We start from the raw sequence: 25,995 nt of genomic DNA on the forward strand, positions 1-25,995 counted from the left end.
GTTTCTGGCCTTTTTTTCTTTTTTAGAGATAGGCTCTCACTTCATCACCCAGGCTGAAGTTCAGTGGTACAATCATAGCTCACTGCAGCCATGCACTCTTGGGCTCAAGTGATCCTCCTGCCTTAGCCTCCCAAGTAGCTGGAACTATAGGCACTCACCACTATGCCTGGCTAATTTATTTTTATTTTTTTTAGGGTTTTGCCATATTGCCCAGGCTGGTCTTGAACTAGCCTCAAGCAATCCTCCCCCAAGCTTTCTCATCAGCCTCCCAAAGTGCGAGGATTACAGGCAAGATCCACAGCACCTGGCCTGGCTTTTCCTAATGAAGTTATGCATCAGCTATGAAATTACTAGTTTTCAGGGAGTTAAATGATATATATTTAATACTGAAACATACATTAAACGTACTTAATTTTTCTTTGGTGCTAAGCATGATTCCAAATCCTTCTATTGTTTAAGACTTATTCTGAGTTACCAATTTTGCTACAGAGTAATGTATCTTAAAAGTATCAAGAAGATGGGGGTAAAGCTATACTAATTTTATTATATATCCTCAAAATTACTCATTAAAAATAAATTCCTTATGTCAACTTGTTTACCTTTGTACACTCAAATCATAAATGTGAACTTTACTGTTGTTTGCATTACACTTAAATGGGATCCATGTTTTGCATTATTTGATCAATATACAAGTGAAGATTCAGCTGAATTCCTTTTGCATATGCAGAATTTAGATACATTTCAAAACAACACAAATAAAATTCTCAATTTTTAGATTCTGAATTAATGAGGTTTTATTCTAATAAGACACCTGGGGATCCTTTGTATAGTATCACAGTCATAGAATGATATTAAAGAATACCGAGTTCCTTAGCCTGGGTTTAGTGGCTCATGCCTGTAGCCCCAGCATTTTGTGAGGCCAAGGAGGGAGGAACATATAAGTTCAGGGGTTCAAGACCAGCCTGGCCAACATGGTGAAACCCTATCTCTACTGAAAATACAAAAACACCTTAGTGGAGTGTGGCGGTGGGCACCTGTAATCGCAGCTACTCAGGAGGCTGAGGCAGGAGAATTGCTTGAACCTGGGAAGCAGAGGTTCTTGCAGCAAGCCAAGATCGTACCACTTCGTTCCAGCCTGGGTGACAGAGCGAGACTTTGTCTTCCCCCCCACACCCCCCCAGAAATAAAACCAAACTCTCTTACTTCATGTAAATAGGAATATGTAATAGACTAGAAAAATATTTACAAAATAGAAAGTAACTATATTATCAGTGTCTCTGAAGAAGTTTTCAGAAGCCAGCTGTTTTCTGGGTGAAAGTCTTGTTCTCTGCTCCCCCCTGGTGGTGCTACATAGGCCATCTTGGTAACAGGTACATTTGAGATCACTTTTCAAAACCTTCCCTTTATCAGAAGTGCAAATGGAGCTGAAAGCATAGTTATCTAATACAATCATTCTGAATCCTTTGTGATAGGTAGTATTAGCTCCATTATATAAATAGGGAAATAGAGTTTGAAAGAGGTCAAGCCAAATTTTTTTGAACTTACACCATCAGTAACTAAGTGCCTATCACAGACTCTACATTACTTTAAAGATCAGATAAATATTTAGAAAACGAAAAGACAGGTTTCTATTCAAAGCCAGGTTCTGTCTCCTCCACCATGATTTTTTTTAAAGCATTTCTTTAAACTCATGACTCCCTCAGTCAATCTACCATGCTTCTTTTTTTTTTTTTTTTTTTTTTGGAGATGGAGTTTGTTACCCAGGCTGGAGTAGAATGGCGTGATCTCGGCTTATCGCAACCTCTGCCTCCCAGGTTCAAGCAATTCTCCTGCCTCAGCCTCCTGAGTAGCTGGAACTACAGATGCGCGCCACCATGCCCAGCTAATTTTTATATTATTAGTAGAGACAGGGTTTCACCATGTTGACCAGGATGGTCTCGATCTCTTGACCTCATGATCCACCTGCCTTGGCCTCCCAAAGTGCTGGGATTATAGGCATGAGCCACTGTGCCTGGCCTAAAGAGCAAGATGTTGTTTTTTTTTTTTTGAGACCGAGTCTTGCTCTGATGCCAGGTGCAATCTTGGCTCACTGCAATCTCGGCCTCCTGGGTTCAAGCAATTCTCCTGCTTCAGCCTCCCTGGTAGCTGGGACTACAGGCGCATGCCACTATGCCCAGCTAGTTTTGTATTTTATAGTAGAGACGGGGTTTCACCATGTTGGCCAGATCTTGATCTCTTGACCTCGTGATCTGCCCACCTCAGCCTCCCAAAGTGCAGGGATTACAGGCATGAGCCACTGTGCCCAGCCACCTACCATGCTTCTTTTAAACCCAACCACTAACACAGAAAAGGTGAATTACCATTTCTATCCAGATTACTCAAGCCAAGTCACGATAGCCAGAATGAAGCTTTGTTTACATTTGCTACTGTCGATTTTTTCTGGGTCATACATGAAGTGTTGTCTTTGCCTCTCTATGGGCAAGTCAGAGTCAAGAGGAGTGGGAGGACACCAAAGAGTACAGATCTCTTCTTCCACTTCAGCTCCGTGGTGGCACTGCCTCCATCATATATTGCTGGAGGTGGGGGGTTTACTTCAAAGCGGCAGGAAAGCCTTGTGACTAAGAGTACAGGCTCTAGAGTTCAAAGCCTGGCTCTGCTACTTTCTAGTCATGCAATCTTTTTTTCTTTTGAGATAAGGTCTTGCTCTACCACCCAGCCTGGAATGCAGTGGTGTCATCTTGGCTCACTTGCAGCCTTGATCTCCTGGATACAAGCAATCTTCCTGCCTCAGGTTCCAGTAGGTGGGACCACAGGAAAGTGCCACCATGCCCAGCTAAATTTTAAAAAAAATGTTTGTAGAGATAGGGTGTGCCATGTTTCCCAGGCTGGTCTCAAGGTCTCAAACTCCTGAGCTCAAGCAACTGACCCACCTCAGCCTCCCAAAGTGCTCAAAGTGCTGGTATTATAGGCATGAGCCACTGCTCCTGGTCAGGTCATGCAATGTTTTTTTTTTTAGACAGAGTCTCATGTGTCACCCAGGCTGGAGTGCAGTGGCGTGATCTTGGCTCACTGCAACCTCCTCTTACCAGGTTCAAGTGATTGTCATGACTCAGCCTCCCTAATAGCTGGGATTACAGGTGCCCACCACCACACCTGGCTAATTTTTGTATTTTTAGTAGAGATGGGGTTTCACCATGTTGACCAGGCTGATCTCGAGCTTCTGACCTCAGGTGATCTGCCCACCTCGGCCTCCCAAAAGTGTTGGGATTACAGGTGTGAGCCACTGCACCCAGCCTAGTCGTGCAGTGTTGAGCAAGTTTCTTATCTTCTCTGTCCTCATTATTCCCATACATAACATGGGGAAAGGATAAACACTTACCTCATATAGTTGTTGGGGGAAGGGGATCCAATGATGGAAGAAGTTAAATACGAGTCTGGAATAGAGTAATTGTTCACTAAATGCTAGCTGGTGATGTTACATTCTAGCCTCTAGGGGAGCCATGCAGCAGGGATAGTAGAGCAAAGGAATCCACCAGAACCTCACAGCCCTGAGGGTGCTTTTCAGCCCCTTTAGCTAAGGTATTCACAGACTGTGAGGTACCTAAGGGAATGGGGCTGATGAGGCAAGGAGAATATGTGCCACACAGCGGTCCCTGTTTCAGGCGGTGATGGATGGCATATGTGATGGTGGTCCCATAAGGTTATCATGCAGCTGACAAATTTCTGTCACCCACTGATATATATTACAGTCACCTGTAGGATTCAGTACAGTAACATGCTTTATAGGTTTGTAGCCTAGAAGCAATAGGCTACACCATATAGCCTAGGTGTGTAGTAGGCTATACCACCTAGGTTTGTGTAATTACAATCTGTGATGTTCGTACAACGATGAAATCACTTAATGATGCATTTCTCATAATGTATCCCTGTCATTAAGTGTCACATGACTGTATTTATCTCTTGAAAGATGGTTCTAGGTCAAAGCTTCAGATTTTGTCTCTGGAGACAAAATGGCCTCTTGGAGAACATTTACAAACATGCTTCCACCACATTTACCTCTCTCTCCCTTCTGAATTCCCTAGCGGTCTAGCTTAGACCAGGTTGGAATATATAAAGATTTTAGTAAAGGCTCAGAGACAGCAAGAAGAAAATAAATCTCAGCTGGGAGTGGTGGCACAAGCCTATATTCAGCTACCTGAGAGACTGAGGCATGAAGGTCACTTGAGCCGGGGGTTTGAGGCTGTAGTGCCCTATGATCGCACCTGGGAGTAGCCACTACATTGCAGCCGGGACAATACAGGGAGACCCCATCTCTATAAAAAGAAAGGAAGAAGATCAGCATCTCAGGGAAAAACCACCTACTATATAATCTTGATTACAAAATATAACTAGCTTTTCAAAATTGGTTTGAAACCTTTCTTTTCATTTTCTAAATATCCATTGAGTCCCTAAAGTGATGTAGAATCTGTGAGAGGCGCTTAGTTACTGAGAGTGTACATTCAAAAAAATCCAGCTTGACCTTTTTCAACTCTATTTCCCTATCTATATAATGGAGCTAATGCTACCTATCACAAAGGATTGTTATGAAGACTATATGAGATAACAAATATTCTTTCAGCTCCATTTGCCACTTCTGATAAAGGGAAGATTTTGAAAAGTGAGCTCAAAGGTACCTGTTACCAAGACGGCCTATGTAGCACCATCAGGGGGAGCAGAGAACAAGAGTTTCACCCAGAAAATAGTTGGCTTCTGAACTTACTCCGAGACACTGGTAATAGAATTCCTTTCTGTTTTCTAAACATTTTTCTAGTCTATTGCATACTCCTATTTACATGAAATAAGAGGTATTGGTATATCGGCTATCAACTGCTACAATAATGTATAACAAACTGCCACAAACACTGGAATGACATACAGCAATAAACATTTATTTCTCACTGTCGGTGAAGTCCAGCTGGTCTAGGTTGAGCTTAGCTGGGATTGGGCATATGTTTGCAGCTCAGTTGGCTCACTCCTATGTCTTTGCATAAGCTCTTCTCTGCATGTCTCTAGGTCCTCTTTCTGCCATCAACAGGCTAGCCTGGGTATGTCCTTATGGTGATGGCAGATCGCAAGAGCACCTAAGCCCAATCTCTCCAGCATCTTTCAATCCTCTGCTTATATCAGGCTCACTGAGGTCAGTTGCCTCAAAGCAAGCCACATGGACAGACCAGAGCCAGAATGGGAGGATATTCAAAGCTACATGGTAAAGGGCAAGGACATAGGACAGGGAATGACTTGGGCATTATTGCAATTCACTTGAAAATGTAATGAAGGCTCTCTCCCTGCTGCTGGAACCAGTTCATGTGAGGAGAGGAAGATGGTAGCATGTTTCCAAACAAAGGCCAAGAGCCTTGGCTGTCTTCATCCTACTCTAGCATTTGACACTGTTGAACACCTTGTCCTGAAAATGTCTCTCCTCTTGGTTTTCCCTTTTCAAGAATTTCTTAGTCTTCTATCAATATTTCTGGCTGCCCTTTCTTCTATAAATTATTTTTTTCTGCCAATTCCCTGAACATTGACATTCCCTTCATACCTACCACCTCACTCCCCTCTCTTTCTTACTCTTCACCTACTCCCAAGGCCTCAGCTACACCTGTATGTAGGCTAGAACTTGGAGCCCTCCCAACTCCCATGAAAGTCAGACCTACATTTCTAGCTATTTGTTGGTATCTTTATGGACTATCTCCCAGGTCCCTCAAATTCATGTAAAAAATTGAGCTCCCAGTTGCCAACAGCAATCCACACCTACTTCCTATACTCTTTTTCAGGGGCATTTGCTACATTGTATATACTTGCCTGTTTATACTTCTATTTCTCTGCCCTTTAACTATAAAATGGAAGGCAAGGATGTGCCATGATTATTTTTTGCATCTCCATTGATTTTTATAATGTCAAGTTCACGTAGATAATTTTTGAAACATTAGCTATTACTATGATTATTTGTCTTTAATGGTGTCCAACTTTAGTGACACAGGCAGGGAAATCTTAGCTATATGTTCAAGTAAGTGGATTATTGGTGACTCATTAATTACCTAGCCCAGGGTCTCAGCAAACTTTTTATTCAAGGGATAAATGGTAAATATTTTAGGCTTTGCAGAATATAAGATTTCTGTCTCAACGACTCAACTCTGTGTGTGTAGCATGAAAGCAGTCATAGATAATTATGTAAATGAATGGGCATAGTCTGTTCCAATAAAATTTCATTTTTGGACACTGAAATTTGAATTTCACATAATTTTCATGCATCGTGAAGTCGTCTTTTAAAATTTTTCTTTCAACCATTTAAAAATGGGAAAACCATTTTTAGGCTGCACAAAACCAAGTATTTATTCTTTTCCTGGAAGGGCTGACAGAACAGCATACAGACAGCAAAGACAAACCCTTGGCTTTGGCATTCCAAGTCTGAGGGTTTATATAAGACAGAAAATTGGAAAAACGTTTGATTAGTCACAAATAAGTTTCCCAGTCACCACCCCATTTCCCTCCTCTACCAAACACTGGATGTAAATTACTTGGGCAGACAGAGGGGGAGATTGTAGGGTAGGGTAGAGTGAGAAACCGAGGATTTAGACACTGGTAGGTTACTGAGGACCCTCTCATCCTGCACCATGTCCCAGATTGATGGTTGGGGAAGGTAGGAATTATAGAACTCTAACTAGGTTGGAGATTCTTCTTCCCGCCCACCCAAGGATGCTCCCAGGAACTTAAATTTAGCCTAAGAAAAGAGAGATCTCAAACTGATGAACATGAAGTTTCAATGACCCCCAACTTTCAGAATTGAGGCTCTAAGCAGAATGGACTTATTTCAAAATTTCTTGCACTCTTGAAATGACATTCTTTACAGAGGCACTCAGTTAAGTCCGGCTCTTTCAATATCCGTTCGTTTTCGCCTCTGAAGATGCCATCCTGAGGCATCAGTTTGTACCTGCAGAACCATCAGCTGTCACCTGGTCTGCCTCATGGTTTAAACAGCTAGTAACAGTTCCATAGCATTCTTACTATTTCCGAATTCTGACTATACTTCAGGATATTTCTTTCCTTCAAGAGGACTTATCTATAAATGTGATGGTAGGAAACATGTTGCAGAATAACAGCTTTCTTACAAGAGACACTAATATGAAGCAGAGTGCATTTGAAAGTCAAATCTTTGGCACAGTAAGTAAAATTTCTCTAGATCCCAGGAGACCTCAGACACCCGCCAGTTATATTAACATTGCAGAAAATTTCCAGGGCCACGAATAGAGACATGGCTTTGGAAACTCTGAATGATATCTTTCATTCAGAGTTTGAAAACTGTCATTCAGAGTTTCCATAAGCCATGTCTCAATAGACAAAACTATTCTAGGGCAGATGACATCCCCCGAACAAATATTTTCAGTGCATTGCAAGTTTAAAAGATTGATATTAAGATTGGGTTTTAAATGGAAGTATCCCTGAATGAGGTTGATACCTTGTTCTTTTTTTTTTTTTTTTTAATCTCAATCGTTCTAACTTTCTCTTTCATGAGTACCTGATAACTTCTTTCATCTAGTTGTTGCATAAATGCGTTTCTAGACATATTGACATATTTTATGTCTGCCTTTCAATCATGCTTCACTTTCTCCAGTAAATCACTTACTAGAACATACTCAAGATGCTGTACAAATGCCTTGGTTTCTTTCTGCCAACCGAAACAGCTTGTTTGGGGCTCATTTTTCATTATGTTTTATAGCAGGGTACAATGCTCCAGGGAAAAAATATATATATTATTTGAGACTGAGTTTTGCTCTTGTTACCCAGGCTGGAGTGCAATGGCTTGATCGCAGCTCACCCCAACCTCTGCCTCCTGGGTTCAGGCAATTCTCCTGCCTCAGCCTCCTGAGTAGCTGGGATTACAGGCACGCGCCACCGTGTCCAGCTAATTTTTTTTTTTTTTTTTTTTTTTTTTGTTAGTAGAGACGGGGTTTCACCATGTTGACAAGGACGGTCTCGATCTCTTGACCTCGTAATCCACCCACCTCGGCCTCCCAAAGTGCTGGGATTACAGGCTTGAGTCACCACTGTGCCCAGCCTGGGAAAAAGTATTTTTGTGTTTATTCCTCAGTTATTTTCTTTATCTTCCATTGAATTTCTCAGTTCAACATTCTTAATATTTTAATTTTTCTCTGATACATACACACAAATATATTATTGGGCCTTTTAGAATCTGTAGAAACCTGCAATGAGGACAAATTACAGCTTAGCTTGTAGGTATTTTTTTCTAAAAGTCATTAGCAAGTAAAATTATTTCATCATTCAGGAAGAGTTATTTATCTAAATATCCAGCTGCAGGGTAGAGGGGAATTCAAACAGTTACTATCAGTTCCCCCAGTTCCCCACCCCATTAAAAGAATATATTCCCAAATTAAGGCTGGCTATGGTGGCTTATGCCTGTAATTCCATCACTTTGGGAGGCCAAGGTGGAAGGATCACTTGAACCCAGGAGACTAGCCTGTGCAATATAATGAGACCCTGTCTCTACAAAAGAATTTAAAAATTATCCAAGCATGGTAGTACATGCCTGTAATCCCAGCTACTTGGGAGGCTGATGTTGGAGGATCGCTTGAGCTCAGAGGGAGGTGAAGGTTGCAGTGAGCTGTGATCAAGCCACTGCACTCAAGCCTGGGCAACAGAGTGGGACCCTGTCTAAAATATACACACACATACACACATAAATAAATATACACACATGTAAATATATATATGAAATATTACATTTGGACTTTCTTGAGATTTGAGACAGTTGTCAAACATAAAGCAGTGTGGACTGGGCACGGTGGCTCATGCCTGTAATCCCAGCACTTTGGGAGGCCGAGGCAGGCGGATCGCTTGAAGTCAAACATTCGAGACCAGCCTGGCCAACACGGTGAAACCCATCTTTACTAAGGATACAAAAAATTAGCTGGGTTGGTGGTAACACATTTGTAATCCCAGTTAGTCAGGAGGGTAAGGCAGGAGAATCACTTGAACCTTGGGAGGTGGAGGTTTCAGTGAGCCGAGATAGCACCAGTGCACTCCACTGTTGGGGACAAAGTGAGACTCCATCTCAAAAAAAGCAGTCTGTATTTCACTTCTAATGTTTGAGACAATATCTGATTATGTACAGCCATGTTTTATATAAAGTATACTTTGTTTTCCCAGGGTCTAGAAGAGAGCTTGGAACATAATAGATGCTCCATACATTTCTGCTAAATAAAATAATTGTTTTAAAAGCACACTATATTTTATTATTGTTATCCATCAATTTTAGGTTAAAGAGTTTGACACCAATTTTACATATGTGCAGCAGTCGGAATTCTACTTGGAGCCAAATATTAAGTATGTATTTCAAGTGAGATGTCGAGAAACAGGCAAAAGGTACTGGCAGTCTTGGAGTTCTCCGTTTTTTCATAAAACACCTGAAACAGGTGAGTGTATTTATGTATTTTAATCTCTTCGTCTTTCCTTTATATATCTTTTCTTCTGAGCACAGTGGCTCACAGTTATAATCCCAACACTTTGGGAGGCCAAGGCAAGAAGATTGCTTTAGCCCAGGAGTTTGAGACCAGCCTAGGCAACATAGTGAGACCCTAGTCTGTACAAAAACAATAATAATAATAATTTGCCTGGGTGGAATGCAGGTTAATTATTTATGCGTTTGTAGTCCCAGCTACTTGGGAAGCTGAGAATCACTTGAGACCAGGAGTTTGATGCTGCAGTGAGCTATGATCATCTCACTGCTCTCTAGTGGAGGACAGAGCAAGACCCTGTCTCCCAAAAAATTTAAAATAGCCAGGTGTGGTGGCTCATGCCTGTAATCCCAGGACTTTGGGAGGCCGAGGCAGATGGATCACCTTAGGTCAGGAGTTTGAGACTTCCTCCGCTGACACGGTGAAATCCTGTCTCTACTAAAAATACAAAAATTAGCTGGGTGTGGTGGTAGGTGCTTATAATTCCACCTATTCTGGAGGCTGAGGCAGGAATCGCCGGAACCTGAGAAGCGGAGGTTGCAGTGAACTGAGATTGCACCACTGCACTCCAGCCTGGGCAAGAGCGAGACTTGGTCTCAAAATAAATAATAAGTTTAAACCAAATACAAAATAAAGCTGCAAGTTTTTTTTTTTTTTTTTTTTTCTCTTAAACGTCCACCAAAATTGACAAAACTATTCTAGGGCAGGTGATGATATTTAAATTGTCATTTTGCTTTGATTTTCTTAAGGCTTACTATAATTTACATAATGGTTCTCAAACCATTCCTGGGCATAAAAACCACCTGGGAGACTGGGTGTTGTGACTTACACCTGTAAAATCCCAGAACTTTGGGACGCCAAGACAGGAAGATTGCTTGAGCCCAGGAATTTGAAACCAGACTGGGCAAGATAGGGAGACCCCCATCTCTACAAAAAATACGATGTAAATTATTAGCCAGGCATGGTGGCCCATGCCCATAGTCCCAGCTACTTGGGGACTACAAGAAGAATTATTGATCTAAACAGGCTTTAGTCATAGCTCACTGAAGCCTCTAACTCCTGGGCTCAAGCAATCCTCCTGCCTCAGCCTTCCAAGTGACTGAGACTACAGATGCACTCCACCATGCTAGCTGAGGCAGGAGGATCACTTGAACCTGGGAGGTTGAGACTGTGGTAAACCATGTTCACGCCACTGAACTCCAGCCTGGGTGACAACCTGGGCAATTGTGAGGCTTACAATAAGCTAAGAACTTGTTTTGAAAAATAGCTGGATGTGGTGGCTCAAAGCTGTAATCACAACACTTTGGGAGGTGGAGGCAGTTGGATTCCTTGAGCCCATGAGTTTGAGACCAGCCTGGCCAACATGGTAAAATCCCATCTCTACTGAAAATACCAAAATTAGCTAGGCATGGTGGCACATGCCTGCAATCCCAGCTATTCAGGAGGCTGAGGCAGGAGAATGGCTTGAACCCAGAAGACAGAGGTTGCAGTGAGCTGAGATCTCACCACTGTACTCCAGCCTGGGCAACAAGTAAGACCTCATCTCTGAAAATATTTTTAAGAATTACATTACATTTTTTAGACCACTATAATAAAACATATTCCCCTAAAAGAGACACAAATCAAATCATATTAATAAACGTTATCTAATATACGCAGAGCAATCAGAAAGCTAAAACTCTTGAACACAAAATTAATTCTCTTCTCATCAACAGGATTTAGCTGATCTATTGTTTATCTTTAGATATTTTCCTACTTCTAATATTATTAGTTTAATTTTATATTCATTTACTCATGTCATTCAATAACATCTTAGCCAAATAGACTTCAGTTGAAGCAAATAATAAAATGAATCTATTCTAATTATAATACTCCTAATGGCCCCATTAACCTAGAGGTCTCCCTACTGTTGGTAGTTTATACACTAGATTTAACATTTTCTTTTCAGAACTGAAGGACTTTATTATATTCACAGTGTGAATAGCATCATTGTTATAACATTGTGGAATTGTGTTTTATGTTTTCAAAGCACTTTGATACATATTATAAATATTGGTGGCTGCCAAATTAGTAGAGGAGCAAAGAGCATGACTAGCTGCAAAGCTCTTTGGTATCTCCTACTGCACAAATCTTAGAAATTTCGGCCAGGTGCAGTTGCTCGTGCCTATAATCCCAGCACATTGAGAAATGGAGGCAGGTGGATTGTTTGAGCCTAGGAGTTCAAACCCAGTCTAGGCAATATAGTGAGACGCTGCTTCTATTAAAAATAAAATAGAAATTAAATTTAAAAATATATAAGTAAAGAAACAATGTATTAGGGAATCATTTTCTTCTTTTTTCTTTTTTTTTTCTCGGTGAGACAGTCTCGCTCTTTTGCCCAGCCTGGAATGCAGGGTGTGATCTCGGCTCACTGCAATCTCCACCTCCCGGGTTCAAGAGATTCTCCTGCCTCAGCCTCCTGAGTAGCTGGGATTACAGGCTCCCACCACCATGCCTGGCTAATTTTTGTATTTTTAATAGAAATGAGGTTTCACCATACTGGCCAGGCTGGAGACCTCAGGTGATCCACCTGCCTTGGCATCCCAAAGTGCTGGGATTACAGGTGTGAGCCACCGTGCCCAGCCAGGGAATTATTTTCAGTATTCAGGTATCAGTTCTCTTTTTTTAAAGTTAGTTTTAAATTTAAGGTGTTCTGTCAAATCGATACTGTTAACAATTCTTAAGACTTCAGATGCCATTTTATAATAGTCAGAATTTAGTCGATAACCAAATTATTTTTAATGAAGTCTATCATTGTCTAGCAAGATTATGCAAATTGATAACTACCATTTATCATTTACAAAGTACTACTATGTATAAGCTTGTTCGACTTGATGTCAACCACATTTGGTGGTGTAATTAACGCTACTTTACAAATGGAGAACCTGGGCATGACTTGCTAAATGGCACATTGCTAATGGGTAATGGCACCTAAACTACAATAAAAGTTTTCTTATTCAAAATATTGAACTGCTTGGCTAGCTCAGTTGGTAGAGTATGAGACTCTTAATATCAGGGTCAAAATACTGTGTATTTTCTCCACTGTCCCTCAGCAATTTCATTCTTTAATTTCAGCAAAGTGAAGGAACAGCTTACCTAAGTATTCTAAGTATAAGACTACAAATGTTCTTCTTTAAAGATAAAAATCTTGGCTGCGTGCAGTGGCTCACACCTGTAATCCCAGCACTTTGGTAGGCCAAAGCAGGCTGATCACCTGAGGTCAGGAGTTTGAGACCACCCTGGCCAACATGGTGAAACCCTGTCTCTACTAAAATTACAAAAATTAGCTAGTCATGGCAGTGGATGCCTGTAGTCCCAGCTATTCAGGAGACTGAGGCAGGAGAATCTCTTGAACTCGAGAGGCAGAGGTTGCAGTGAGCCAAGATTGTGCCACTGTACAGGAGACAGAGTGACTCCATCTCAAATAATAATAATAAAATAATTAATTAATTAAAGCTAAAGGGCTTAAGCTTCAGTTAGAAAGGAATAGGAACACCACAGCTATGCTTTAACAGTTTAAATTTAAAGTCTGTTTCCTAGATAGAAAAATCACTTCAGGAACAAAGATACCAGTTAAAATTAAGTATCCCAGAAAACTCGGATTTATTAAAGTTTAACATGTTAGCGAAGAGAAACCACAGGCTGTTCTCTTAGTACAAATTCCTTTCTAAGACACATTAAATGAGAAACAGTAAAAGTGTGTTAGGGAAAGTGTTAATATTAAATCTCTTTGAAAAGGTATATTTAGTGTGTGTGTAAAAGCAATGTAAGTTATTGTAGTGTGAACCTAAAAATACCTACTATTTGCACTTATTTAATAGTAGTTTTTTCCTGTGCATTTTTTTCTAATGATTGGGGCTATAGTGTGTATACTATTTTATATCCTGATTTTCTTACGTAATCTACCTTGTTGAGGTTTTAAAAACCTATTTCATGGCTGCACACCATTCTTGTTTATGTGTGTACTATAATTTATTTAAGCCTCTCCCTACCTAAATAACATCTAGATTATTTCCATTTTTTCGATTATCAATAAACTTTGCATAGCTTTGTATATAAATGCCCTTTATTTCTTTAGTTCTAAAGAAGAATTATTACATCAAGAGTGAAGCACATTTTAGGATGCTGATGTATGCTGCCGAACTGCTTTTTAGTAAATCTTTAATATTGATTGCTATTTTAAAAGGTACCTATGAAAAGACAGTCATTCACAAAATGCTCATTTAGCCTCTACCATGTAGCAGGCATTTTTAGATGCCTGCAGAACCTCAATGAACAAAGGAGACAAAAGTCCCTGCCTTGGAGAAATTTCATTCTAGAGAAGACACACGGTAAAAATCAAGCATGATACTTCTGTAAACTACATTGCATCATACATAAAGATGTAAATAAAAGCAGTAAGAATCAGATTTCACAGCCGGAGTGTGGATTGCCTCACAATAAAATGATATAGTTTCTGTAATTATTTATTCAAACAACTTGTTTGATAATGAGGTTTTTTGGCCAGCCAAACTTTCCCAGTACTCAAAGGAAGAAACAGAGCCCAGGCAATAATGCCTCTTCCAAGCAGGACTTTCCTGAGTTATTCTCTAAAATTCTGACATGTTTATTACTGAATGGGTTCATCTCAATATAATATGTTTGCAAAATTCTGCCCAGCTAAGACCAGAGGGCAAATCCTAAAGTGGGTATGGCTTGTCCTGCAGCCTCCGCATTTTTATTCTTTTCTATTGCTTTCCCTCTGAATGGTGCCTTGCCTGGCCATTAAAAACGAACCAAACCAGTTCACTTATAATAAAGATTAAGTGACCCGTTCTCTTTTTCTTACTTAGAGTATTTAGACTTTAATAGAACAAAGAAAGCCTTATACTGAAAAAGAAGATCAGTCCTCCAGAATGCCCGTTTATGGTTTATGCTATCTGGTATAATAGCAAGAGGCCAATTAACAGACTGAATCCCAGGGTGACTTCAGGATAATAAATAATAATAGCCAACATTTACTGGATGCTTACTAGGTGTTGGGCATTTTGATTAGCATTTTACATATGAATTATTCTTTATCTCCGCAGCTCTATAAAAGGAATGTAATTATTATCCCAATTGCACAGATGAAGGCCATATAGCCCAAGCAATTTTGCCCAACATTACAAGGCTGGTAAACAGTAGAGCCAGGGTCTAATTCAGGCTGTGGGGTTCCAGCATCCATGTTATTTATGGCTCTGCTAGTCTCCTTCCTAAGAGACCTAGGAGGTTCCTGCATCAGCCCTCCCAACAAAATCATTCTATATACATTAGCTAGTAATAAAACTATACCAACAGTGCTAATGTCTAATGCAGTGTTTGTTATGGAAATGCAAACACATGAGAATAGAACCAGAAGATGCTATTGACTATTTCTACTTTGGCATGAATACAAGATGTGGGAGCAGATTTGGGGTAGGTGATGAGAATTAAACTATAGTACTACAGGAGGTTTCAGACAAGATAGGCAGTCTGAGATGGTGATAAAGAATAGGTTAAAAAAAAAAAAAGGTGGCCTTGGCCAAGACAGGACCATCATTGGTAATTCATCGTGTGTTTTACCAGCTAGTTCTGGACTGTCTAGAAAGCACTGTTTCTCTTAGTAAGGTCTGTGGACAATCTACATTAAGAATGCTTGGGCATTTTTTTTCCTTTTTATTGCATTTTAGGTTTTGGGGATACATGTGAAGAACATGTAAGATAGTTGCATAGGTACACAAATGGCAGTGTGATTTGCTGCCTTCCTCCCCATCACCTATATCTGGCATTTCTCCCCATACTATCTCCTCAACTCCCTACCCCCCACTGTCCCTCCCTTATTTCACCCCGACAGACCCCAGTGTGTGATGCTCCCCTCCCTGTGCCCATGTGTTCTCATTGTTCAACACCCACCTGTGAGTGAGAACATGCAGTGTTTGATTTTCTGTTCTTGTGTCAGTTTGCTGAGAATGATGGTTTCCAGGTTCATCCATGTCCCTACAAAGGACATGAACTCATCGTTTTTGATGGCTGCATAATATTCCATGGTGTATATGTGCCACGTTTTCCCTGTCCAGTCTATCATCAATGGGCATTTGGGTTGGTTCCAGGTCTTTGCTATTGTAAACTGTGCTGCAATGAACATTCATGTGCATGTGTCTTTATAGTAGAACGATTTATAATCCTTTGGATATATATCCAGTAATGGGATTGCTGGGTCAAATGGAATTTCTATTTCTAGGTCCTTGAGGAATCGCCACACTGTCTTCCACAATGGTTGAACTAATTTACACTCCTACCAGCAGTGTAAAAGTGTTCCTATTTCTCCACATCCTCTCCAGCATCTGTTGTCTCCAGATTTTTTAATGATTGCCATTCTAACGGCCATGAGATGGTATCTCAATGTGGTTTTGATTTGCATTTCTCTAATGACCAGTGATGATGAGCAGTTTTTCATATGTTTGTTGGCCTCATGTATGTCTTCTTTTGTAAAGTGTCTGTTCATATCCTTTGCCCGTTTTGAATGGGCTTGTTTGTTTTTTTCTTGTAAATCTGTTTTAGTTCTTTGTAGATTTTGGATATCAGCTCTTTGTCAGATGGGTAGATTGCAAAACTTTTTTCCCATTCTGTTGGTTGCCAATTCACTCTAATGACTGTTTCTTTTGCTGTATAGAAGCTGTGGAGTTTGATTAGGTCCCATTTGTCTATTTTGGCTTTTGTTGCCAATGCTTTTGGTGTTTTGTTCATGAAGTCCTTGCCTATGCCTATGTCCTGAATGATTTTGCCTAGATTTTCTTCTATGGTTTTTATGGTGCTAGGTCTTATGTTTAAGTCTTTAATCCATCTGGAGTTAATTTTAGTGTAAGGTGTCAGGAAGGGGTCCAGTTTCTGCTTTCTGCACATGGCTAGCCAGTTTTCCCAACACCATTTATTAAACAGGGAGTCCTTTCCCCATTGCTTGTTTTCATCAAGTTTGTCAAAGATCAGATGGTTGTTGATGTGTCATGTTGCCTCCGAGGCCTCTGTTCTGTTCCATTGGTCTATATCTCTGTTTTGGTATCAGTACCATGCTGTTTTGATTACTGTCGCCTTCTAGTGTAGTTTGAAGTCCGGTAGTGGGATGCCTCCCACTTTGTTCTTTTTGCTTAGAATTGACTTGGCTATGCAGGCTCTCTTTTGGTTCCATATGAAGTTTAAGGTAATTTTTTCCAGTTCTGTGAAGAAGGTCATTGGTAGCTTGATGGGGATAACATTGAATCTGTAAATTACTTTGGGCAGTATGGCCATTTTCACAATATTGATTATTCCTAACCATGAACATGGAATGTTTCTCCATCTATTTGTGTCCTCTCTTTTTTTTTTCTTTTTTACTAACACTTTAGAGTGCAACAGGTAGGGATGTGTCCTCTCTTATTTCATTGAGCAGTGGTTTGTAGTTCTCCTTGAAGAGGTCCTTTACGTTCCTTGTTAGTTTTATTCCTAGGCATTTTATTCTCTTTGTAGCAATTGTGAATGGCAGTTCGTTCTTGATTTGGCTCTCTTTAAGTCTGTTATTGGTGTATAGGAATGCTTGTGATTTTTGCACATTGGTTTTGTATCCTGAGACTTTGCTGAAGTTGCTTATCAGTTTCAGGAGATTTTGGGCTGAGATGATGGGGTCTTCTAAATATACAATCATGTCATCTGCAAATAGAGACAATTTGGCTTCCTCCTTTCCTATTTAAATACCCTTTATTTCTTTTTCTTGCCTGGTTGCTCTGGCTAGAACTTCCAGTACTATACTGAATAGGAGTGGTGAGAGAGGGCATGCTTGTCTAGTGCCAGATTTCAAAGGGAATGCTTCCAGTTTTTGCCCATTCAGTATGATATTGGCTGTTGGTTTGTCGTAAATAGCTTTTATTATTTTGAGATACGTTCCATCAATACTGAGTTTATTGAGGGTTTTTAGCATAAAGGGCTGTTGAATTTTGTCAAAGGCCTTCTCTGCATCAGTTGAGATAATCATGTGGTTTTTGTCTTTGGTTCTGTTTATGTGATGAATTATGTTTATAGACTTGCATATGTTGAACCAGCCTTGCATCCCTGGGATGAATCCTACAGGAGCACCCAGATACATAAGGCAAGTTCTTAATGACTTACAAAAAGACTTAGACTCCCACACAATACTAGTGGGAGACTTCAACACCCCGTTGTCAATATTAGATCAATGAGACAGAACATTAACAAGGATATCCAGGACTTGAACTCAAACCTGGACCAAGCAAACCTAATAGACATTTACAGGACTCTCCACCCCAAAAGCACAGAATATACATTCTTCTCAGCACCACATCAAACCTACTCTAAAATTGACCACATAATTGGAAGTAAATCACTCCTCAGCAAATGCAAATGAATGGTAATCATAACAAACAGTCTCTCAGACCACAGTGCAATTAAGTTAGAACTCAGAATTCAGAAACTAACTCAGAACCGCACAGCTTCATGGAAACTGAACAACTGGCTCTCGAATGTTGACTGGATAAACAATGAAATGAAGGCAGAAATAAAGATGTTCTTTGAAACCAACAAGAACAAAGACACAACCTACCAGAATCTCTGGGACACATTTAAAGCAGTCTCCAGAGGAAAATATATAGCAAGAAATGCCCACATGAGAAGCAAGGAGAGATCTAAAATCAACACCCTATCATCAAAATTGAAAGAGCTAGAGGAGCAAGATCAAAAAAACTCAAAACCTAGCAGAAGGCAAGAAATAACTAAGATCAGAGCAGAACTGAAGGAGATAGAGACACGAAAAACCCTTCAAAAAATCAATAAATCCAGGAGCTGGTTTTTCAAAAAGATCAACAAAATAGACCACTAGCCAGATTAATTAAAAAAGAAAAAAGAGAATAATCAAATAGTTGCAATAAAAAATGATAAAGGGGTTATCACCACAGATTCCACAGAAATTCAAACCATCATCAGAGATTATGACAAACAACTCTATGCACATAAACTAGTAAACCTGGAAGAAATGGATAAATTCCTGGACACTTGCCTCCTCCCAAGTCTAAACCAGGAAGAAGTCAAAACCCTGAATAGACCAATAACAAAGTCTGAAGTTAAGGCAGCAATTTTTTCTGGACCCAAAAAAATCCCAGGTCCAGATGGGTTCACAGCCGAATTCTAGCAGACACTCAAAGAGGAGCTGGTACCATTCCTTCTGAAACTATTCCAAACAATCCAGAAAGAGGGAATCCTTCCCAAATCATTTTATGAGACCAGCATCATCCTGATACCAAAACCCAGCAGAGACTCAGCAAGAAAAGAAAACTTCAGGCCAATATCCATGATGAACATATGCAAAAATATTCAATAAAATACTGGCAAACCGATTGCAACAGCACATCTAAAAGCTTATCCACCATGATCAAGTAAGATTCATCCTGGGCACTTTTTTTTTTTTTTTTTGAGACAGAGTCTCGCTGTGTCCCAGGCTGGGGTGCAGTGTACCATCTCAGCTTACTGCATCCTCTGCCTCACTGCAACCTCCGCCTCCTGGGTTCAGGTGGGTCTACTGCCTTAGCCTCTTGAGTAGCCAGGACTACAGACATGAGCCACCACGCCTGGCTTTTTTTTGTTATTATTTTTTATATTTTTAGTAAAGACAGGATTTCATCATGTTGGCCAGGCTGGTCTCAAATACCTGACCTTAAGTGATCCCTTCACGTTGGCCTCCCAAAGTGCTGGGATTATAAGCATGAGCCACTGCGCGTGGCCTGAATGCTTAGGCACTGCTTAAAGTACAGATTCCTGAGCCCTTTGCCAAGTGATACTTCTGCAGTGAAGTGTAACCTTGCTCTAGAGGTCAGATACACTCTTTAAGAGGGCGAAGTGTCATCACAAAAGACAACATAGGGAATGGGCAGAAAATGTGGACAGAAAGGCAGTGTGGATCTGCTGCCCAAGCCATTGAAATGGTAGAGTTCCTGCAACAGCTGGGGCTGCAAAAGAAAGAAAGAAAGAAAGAAAGAAAGAAAGAAAGAAAGAAAGAAAGAAAGAAAGAAAGAAAGAAAGAAAGAAAGAAAGAAAGAAAGAAAGAAAGAAAGAAAGAAAGAAAGAAAGAAAGAAAGAAAGGGAAGGAAGGAAGGAAGGAAGGAAGGAAGGAAGGAAGGAAGGAAGGAAGGAAGGAAGGAAGGAAGGAAGGAAGGAAAGAGAAAGAAAGAAGAAAGAAAAGAAAGAAAGAAAAAATGGTAGAATTCCCTGACCCCTGTCACAGGCCATGTGACAGGGGTGAGGCTCATCTGTTCTGCCAAGCACCTTCTCAGAGCCCGTTATGGGAGGGTGAGCATGTAGGCGGGCAGGTGCAGGAGCTGGGGTAAGCACCTTGGGACTCTGGCCCCATGGTAGCATCTAGGGGTGAATGCCTGCAGCTCCCAGAGCCCAAATGGGAGTGTGTTACAGTGTGCTATTTTAGCTTTGTTGTCTGCAGACAGCTTAAGTGTTAACCAGCTTAGTGCCCTCTTGGTACCCAGGTCCTTGTCCAGTGTCCAGGAAGCATCAGATTGCACATGGATTTGAAGAATGAATGCAAGGGTTTTGTTGAGTGGTGGAGGTGGCTCTCAGTGGAATGGATAGGGAGCTGGAAGAGGGAGAGAGTGGGAAAATGATCTTCCCCTAGAGTTTGGCCATCCAGTGGCTGATCTCCTCTCGATTGTCCCTAGCCAAACTTCTCTCAGCATTCAGATGCCCCTTTTCTTCTCTGCTTGTCTTCTAAGCTGTCCTGTCATTCTTCTGCTCTTCTGTTTATCTCCTTGTCTGCTTATAGAACCTGGGGTCTGGGGCTTATGTGGGTACAGGATAGCAGGGCATAGCAGGCCAAAAGACAACTTTTGGGCAGGAAAACAAGAATGCCTTCTCCCATTTAAGGCTGTGGGTTTCCAGGCTTGAGGGTGGGACCTTTGCTGGTGAGCCAGCCTTGTCTACTATTTCCCTGTCTCCTGTCTGTATCACCATCTCCTTAGTTGTAGCGGTTTGAGGGACAGAAAAGGGTAGGCATGTGAGACTTAGGCCATTATCTCTAGTACTATCTGGTCACCACTACTTACTATTTCTCCAGAGTCATTGGTCACCCCAGCCCACCTGAGAACCACAGGAACCCCCAGAAGCACAGGATACAGACTGTTGTCCTAATTAACCATCACATCACACATGACCCTCTTCTGCCTAGAACCCACCTCGTCTCTGGATGTGAGGTTTCAGCTGAGATTATGAGACCCCCTGAGAGCTGCTGAAGTTGGTGCTTCTGACTTACCAACCTTGATAGCCATTGTCATTCTGGGGTTTTCAGCTGTGATGAGAGTCCCAAAGTGAAAAAGATGATTTGTCAGTATAGAAAACCAGCATTGAAAATGTATAAGTCAGTCCTCTAAATTTGCTACTACTGACTTAAGAACGGTGAAACAACAATGGTTGGCCAGGAGTCTTTTTTTTTTTTTTTAGACAGAGTTTTGCTGTTACCCAAACTGGAGTGCAATGGCACGATCTTGGCTCACCGCAACCTCTGCCTTCTGGGTTCAAGCAATTCTCCTGCCTCAGTCTCCTGAGTAGCTGGGACTACAGGCATGCGCCACCATGCCCAGCTAATTTTCGTATTTTTAGTAGAGATGGGGTTTCACATTGTTGACCAGGATGGTCTCGATCTCTTGACCTTGTGATCCACCCGTCTTGACCTCCCAAAGTGCTGGGATTGTAGGCGTGAGCCACCGCGCCCGGCCTAGCCAGGAGTCTTTTCCAATTCTGCACTGTAATACAGATCCCTTTTTAATGAAGAAAAGATGCAGTTCTATAATACCTTAATAACAAGTTAGAAGCCTGAGGGAAGGGGAGTCACATTTCATGATGACTAACTTGCTTGAATTGCTACTTGCCATGGAAAACTTTCCCAGAGAAATCATATTATTATTTTTTGACAGTTTTCCAGAGGAAGGCAAGTATGAGCAAGGCATTAAACAACGTTTTGCTTTCTCACAAAACAGTATTGGTTGTTGCACTACCAATGGCTCCTTTAAGATGCTCATTAATTTTTCAGGTTTTTAAGTGACTAAAGGAGAAAAAGCAAATATTATGTCAATGGAACTAAATATAGGTGCTATGAAATATAATGCAAATTAGAGGTTGACACACATAATGTATTTTTCAAAAATTTTATTTGTAATTAGAGATTTTGTGAATCGTCCACATAGAGACGGGTTCTGAACTTGTAGACTCTTGGTTACTAACCCATGTTAGCAGACACAGTATTTCTTGAAATACTAATCACTTTAGACTTTTCGTTTGGGTTCATTTAATCTTCTTCAGGTCCTTCCTCTAATAAACCACCAAGTTTCTGCAGAATAGGAAACAATTCAGAAGAGTTTCATAATCTCCCTGAGGTTTGCCATCTATTAGTACAGAACAAAGATTATGCTCTCTCTTTCCTTCCTTCCTGCTTTTCTTCCTTCCTTCCTTTTCTTTTTTCCTTTTCCTTCCCTTCCCTCCCTCCCTCCCTCCCTCTTTTTCTTTCTTTCTTTCTCTCTCTTTCTCCCTCTCTCTCCTCTCTCTCTCTCTCACCCAGGTTGGAGTGCAGTGGTGTGATCTCAGCTTCTGGGGTCAAACAATTCTCTCACCTTGGCATCCCAAGTAGCTGGAACTACAGGCATACACCACCACGCCTGGCTAATTTTTGTAATTTTTTTTTTTTTTGTAGAGATGGGGTTTCACCATGTTTTTCAAGTTGGTCTTGAACTCTTGGACTCAAGCAATCTGCCCACCTTGGCCTCCCAAAGTGTTGGGCTTACAGGCATTAGCCACTGCCCCCAACCTAAGATAATGCTTTTTCATTAAGTCATCATCTTCTGTATTAGTTTCCTATTACTACTGTCACCAATCATCACAAACTTGACAGCTTAAAACAATACAAATTTATTACCTTACAGTTCTGGAGGTAAGAAATCCAAAATCACAATCCCTGGGTTGAAAGCAGGGTGTCAATAGGGTTATGTTCCTTCTGGAGGCTCCAGGACAGAATCCGTTTCATTGCCTTTTCTGGATTTGAGATTTCTCCATTTTCAAAGGAGAAGCACAGTGTCTTCCGATCTCTTTCTGTGACTCTCACCCTACTCCCTTCTGCTTATAAGAACTTCTGTGATTTTACTGGATCCATCCATATAATCTAGGATAGCCACTCCCTCTCAATTCCCTGAGTAGAGAGAAGGAACTCAATTTCTCCCGCTATATAGTATTTTCACAACACAGGTCACTTCTGTGAGCTCTGGTTACCAACATGTGTGTGGGGATTTCTCCCCCTCAGCAATGAATTCTCTGGAAGATTCTTTGGGGGACACCAACTGGGTGTCCTCTAATTCAATTCACTCTGGCGCTATCTACCTACAGGCAGTGCCAGATCTTACAACTCCCGCCTCAGGTGCCAATCACAAGTATAGGTGGATACATATACTTCCATCTGATATAAATTGAGATTTCCATGACCTTTTGTTAGGTTTGATCAATTTGCTAGGATGCCCCACAGAACTTGGGGAAAGACTTATGATTCCTGGTTTATGATAAACAGCATGACAAAGAATACAGACAAACAGCCAGATGGAAGAGATGCAGAGGGCAAGCAGCGGGAAGGAGCATGGAGCTTCCATGTGTTTTCCAGGTGGGTCGCCTTCCACCTCCATGTGTTCAGTCATCCAGAAGCTCCTAGAATTTAGGCCAATACTGTGATCACTGCCACTGCCTGCTCTGGTGCCACTGTCACTGGACCCTGGATATGGCTACTGTGTCCACATTGGATTCGAAGTGGTTTCCTGAAACCCTGTGTTACCCCATCTACATTCACAGCCTGAGTGTTAGGGGAGGGGGCATCTGGTTGCTGAGGCTGAGGCCATGTGCTTGTAGCCCTACTTGCCTCTTGGCTTTTTGAGGATGCCCACCAAGAAGTATATCCTAGTGCTGGGCAACCAAAACATGACAAACGTCCACTCGACTATTCAGACTGGGACATGCTATCCCTGGAGAACACGGTTGTACTTCTTTTTGTGTGTATGAGACAAAGTCTCACTCTGTCACTCAGGCTGGTGTACAATGGCATGATCTCAGCTTACTGCAACCTCCGCCTTCTGGGTTCAAGCAATTCTCTGCCATAGCCTCCTGAGTAGCTGGGATCACAGGTGTATGCCACCACACCCAGCTAATTTTTTTTTTTTTCTTGTATTTTTAGGTAGAGGTGGGTTTTCACTATTTTGGCCAGGCTGGTCTTGAACTCCTCACCTTGTCATCCACCCACCTTGGCCTTCCAAAATGCTGGGATTACAGGCGTGAGACACCACTCCTGGCCACAAGGTTGTACTTCTGAGAAATCTTTTGACCACTGTGTAGAGTTAGAGCCTGCCCATTCTCACATATAGAGTTTTGCTACACTTTAACATGAGGCCTTCTCTGTATGGTCCTTGTCACTTAGGAAAATTTCCTGAGTGTCTACTGCTTTTTGAATTTTCCTCCTCTTAGTCTTTCTTTTTATAATTTAATTTCCATAGGTAGATTTCTTTCCTTCTTCTCCCCTATGTACCAAGTACCTACAGCCTAGGAATATAAGAAGGGAGATAATCCCTTGAACATGTCTATATGCACCCTGCTACCCTTATATACACTGCTGACACTGTAATCCGCTGAATGATACATCGCTTAACTTGTTTTTCGAGGTGTGGTAATGAGTTTGTTCTGACACATGGTTTGCTCCGCCCTGGGCTTCTGGTGCCTATTTGATATGTGTGGCCTTGGTTTTGCCTTGCTAACTGACACAGTCAACTCTTTACCCTTGGCTTGATAATGTGGAATTCTGACCACAGAGCTTAACTGGCCCGGCTTGGGGAAATGGCACTTAAATGCTGTGAAACAGCTGAATTATTAAAAGGAGATTAGAAAGAGAGAAACGAAAAGTTGGTATTTGTGATTTAAGAAAAATAGGAGGGAGGGCGGGGGCAAATCTCCAATGATTTAATAAAAAAAACACACATTCTTTGTTTCCTTTAATATGACTTCTCTTTCTTGAATATCTAGAACCTTCTGAAATAAAGGTCCAGAAAAGTCCATGTGTCTGCTCTGATCAAAGCCTTTATGAGGCAAGCCTTGGTTAGTGTGGCTTTGACACCACGATTGGCCAGTGCAAAGTAAATAAAGAAACCTTAGTGATCTCTATACCCTTTGATTCAGTAATTCCTCTTGTAGAGATCTGGCCTTAAGAAATAATCAGAGATATGGAAAGGAAATTTATGTACAATGATATACATCCAAAACCTAATTATAAAGTAAGAATTTGGAACCAGTCTAAAATTTCAACAATAGCAATAACTAATGCTTATTAAGGTTTTATTTGTGTAAAACATGGTACTAAGTGCTTGATATGAACTATCTCATCAAATTTCACTGTTTCTTATCTGATTTTACAAATGAAGAAATTAAGTCACGGAGAGGTTAAGCAACTTGCCCAGGGCCATGAACTCCATCTAGAAGAGCCAGGACTTGGGCTGAGTTTTGTCCGAGTCTACAGTTGGAGTTTGAAACCACCAAGCTATAAAGTTTCTCAATAGGGGTATGATTGAATAAATACAGTAAAACACGATGAAATATTAATTAGCCATAGCATGATGTTTTGAACAATTTTTAACAAAATGAGGAAATTTTTATTAAATAATATTGAATAAGGCTGGTGTGGTGGCTCACGCCTAAATTCCAGTACTTTGGGAGGCTGAGGCAGGCAGATCACTTGAGGTCAGGAGTTCCAGACCAGCCTGGCCGACATGGCAAGACTTCATCTCTACTAAAAATACAAAAATTAGCTGGGTGTGGTGGCATGCACCTGTAATTCTCGCTACTCAGGAGGCTGAGGATGGAGGATAGCTTGAGTCCAGGAGGCAGAGGTTACAGTGAGTCAAGATCATACCACTGCACTCTAGCCTGGGTGATAAAAAATATATTTTTTAGTAAGAAAGATAAGACAAAACATTTACTAAAGAATATAATCTCCACTAGGCTACTGACATCCACAAAAGACTGCTAACATTTTTTTTTAAATCATCATTTCTAGTTTGTAAGCAAATACAAAATTATATTCTCTTCTCCATACCCTTCTATACTTTTCGAGCATCCTGTAACTAGCATATATTACTTGTGTAGTAAAGGAAAGTAGTTGGTTTTAAGAAGAAAATATGCTAGAAGATTCAAAGCATCAGTGCTAAATGGGTCAGCACTGTGGGGCTTGTGGGGTCCACAGTCCCACACTGCCAGGCAGCCCCAACACACCATGGCGAGCCCTCAGTGGAGCAATGCTAAGTCTTATCCCGGGATAGGCTCTTTGCAGAGCTGACTCTGCTGCCCACCCCAAGCCATCCTGCTGTGAATGTGAGGTTACTAATGA

General features: G+C 41.0%; 1 protein-coding gene across 1 annotated transcript in view; it reads left to right on the plus strand.

The window, feature by feature from the left end:
- The window catches only part of IL23R (interleukin 23 receptor), a 90,797-nt gene that overhangs the window by 42,382 nt on the left and 22,420 nt on the right, over nucleotides 1–25,995 (plus strand). The window contains exon 7 of the mRNA XM_078332205.1: nucleotides 9,311–9,467. Within this exon, the coding sequence (XP_078188331.1) occupies nucleotides 9,311–9,467 (157 nt within the window). The remainder of the gene's footprint in view (nucleotides 1–9,310; nucleotides 9,468–25,995) is intronic.

The sequence above is a fragment of the Callithrix jacchus genome, chromosome 7 (assembly GCF_049354715.1).
Source record: "Callithrix jacchus isolate 240 chromosome 7, calJac240_pri, whole genome shotgun sequence".
NCBI lineage: Eukaryota > Metazoa > Chordata > Mammalia > Primates > Cebidae > Callithrix > Callithrix jacchus.